Source organism: Macrobrachium rosenbergii, chromosome 5 (genome assembly GCF_040412425.1).
Source record: "Macrobrachium rosenbergii isolate ZJJX-2024 chromosome 5, ASM4041242v1, whole genome shotgun sequence".
Classification (NCBI taxonomy): Eukaryota; Metazoa; Arthropoda; class Malacostraca; order Decapoda; family Palaemonidae; genus Macrobrachium; species Macrobrachium rosenbergii.
The window spans coordinates 65321804-65323568 of record NC_089745.1 but is presented as its reverse complement, the minus strand read 5'-3'; the positions used below and the strand labels follow the sequence as shown (position 1 = coordinate 65323568).

The 1765-nt window shown below is 39.9% G+C and overlaps 1 protein-coding gene across 1 annotated transcript; it reads left to right on the top strand.

Annotated features, from left to right (window-relative positions):
- Positions 1-648: 648 nt before the first annotated feature.
- On the top strand, positions 649-1485 carry LOC136838948 (uncharacterized). The gene has a single exon (XM_067104643.1). The coding sequence runs from the start codon at positions 649-651 to the stop codon at positions 1483-1485; it is 837 nt and encodes a 278-aa protein (XP_066960744.1).
- Positions 1486-1765: the final 280 nt, after the last annotated feature.

Sequence of the window (1765 nt, the reverse complement as noted above, 5' to 3'; positions counted from 1 at the left end):
TATATATATATATATATATATATATATATATATATATATATATATATATATATATATATATATATATGTGTGTGTGTGTCATATTCACTCGGAAGGGATAATTCGACTGAAATGCTGTCAATTGCGTCACTGCTGAGTCGGGAACTTTGGGAAAACACGCTAGCATGCGAGGCACTTTGCCTACACAGGTAAAACCTTAGGTGACACTTAGGTTCCAACTTCTTTTATGACTCGTGTGGCTTAGTTGGCAGCGGCCTTGCCTTTCAGTTGAAAGACCTGGGTTCGATCCTGATATGAGTCAGAAATTTATTTCTGTTCCACACTTGATTGTGTGTTGATTATTTCTAGCATACAAAACACACACATACACACACACACACACACACACACACATATATATATATATATATATATATATATATATATATATATATATATATATATATATATATATATATATATACATATATATATTTATATTTATATATATATATATATATATATATATATATATATATATATATATATATATATATATAATGTATAGGATAATAATAAGCATTGTGAGGGTGTTGCCAACGTAACAATCCCTTACGACTTCTAATAAACGTCCAAGAAGACAAGACACAATTATGATTTTTTGGCAAGATGGCTTCGGTAGAAAGTCTGCGGTCCTGTGTACCACATTTTCATCTTACCCCGAGTCTGATGATACTCGCGTTAACCAGCTTTGCAGCAGTAGCCTCACCCACTGCTTTAACCAGCTTTGCAGTAGTAGCCTCACCCACTGCTTTAACCAGCTTTGCAGTAGTAGCCTCACCCACTGCTTTAACCAGCTTTGCAGCAGTAGCCTCACCCACTGCTTTAACCAGCTTTGCAGTAGTAGCCTCACCCACTGCTTTAACCAGCTTCACAGCAGTAGCCTCAGCCACTGCTTTAACCAGCTTTGCAGCAGTAGCCTCACCCACTACTTTAACCAGCTTCGCAGCAGTAGCCTCACCCACTGCTTTAACCAGCTTTGCAGCAGTAGCCTCACCCACTGCTTTAATCAGCATTGCAGCAGTAGCCTCACCCACTGCTTTAATCAGCTTTGCAGCAGTAGCCTCACCCACTGCTTTAATCAGCTTTGCAGCAGTAGCCTCACCCACTGCTTTAATCAGCTTTGCAGCAGTAGCCTCACCCACTGCTTTAATCAGCTTTGCAGCAGTAGCCTCACCCACTGCTTTAACCAGCTTTGCAGCAGTAGCCTCACCCACTACTTTAACCAGCTTTGCAGCAGTAGCCTCACCCACTGCTTTAACCAGCTTTGCAGCAGTAGCCTCAACCACTGCTTTAACCAGCTTTGCAGCAGTAGCCTCACCCACTGCTTTAATCAGCTTTGCAGCAGTAGCCTCACCCACTGATTTAACCAGCTTTGCAGCAGTAGCCTCACCCACTGCTATGTCACCACCGTCACCTGAAGCTGATCGGTTGCCAATAGTTTAGGAAAATTGGTCAAATGTATCTTCTCTTAGTTTTATTCATCTTGGCAATAGTTGTTTTTCCAAGCCGAGATAAAAGTTTTGATAGTTATCTAAAGGAGACGTTATTCCAAGAAATGAGTAGAAGACATACACATTAATGACGTTAAAAGACAAGAAATGTAAGTTAAGTGAAGAGCGTTCAGCGATAGTTTCGAATGGTCTGGTAAAACACGTGCTACTGATTACGTTGGTGACTAAATGAACACCTTGTGCACTTGCATTAAAAGATAATAATTACAGTT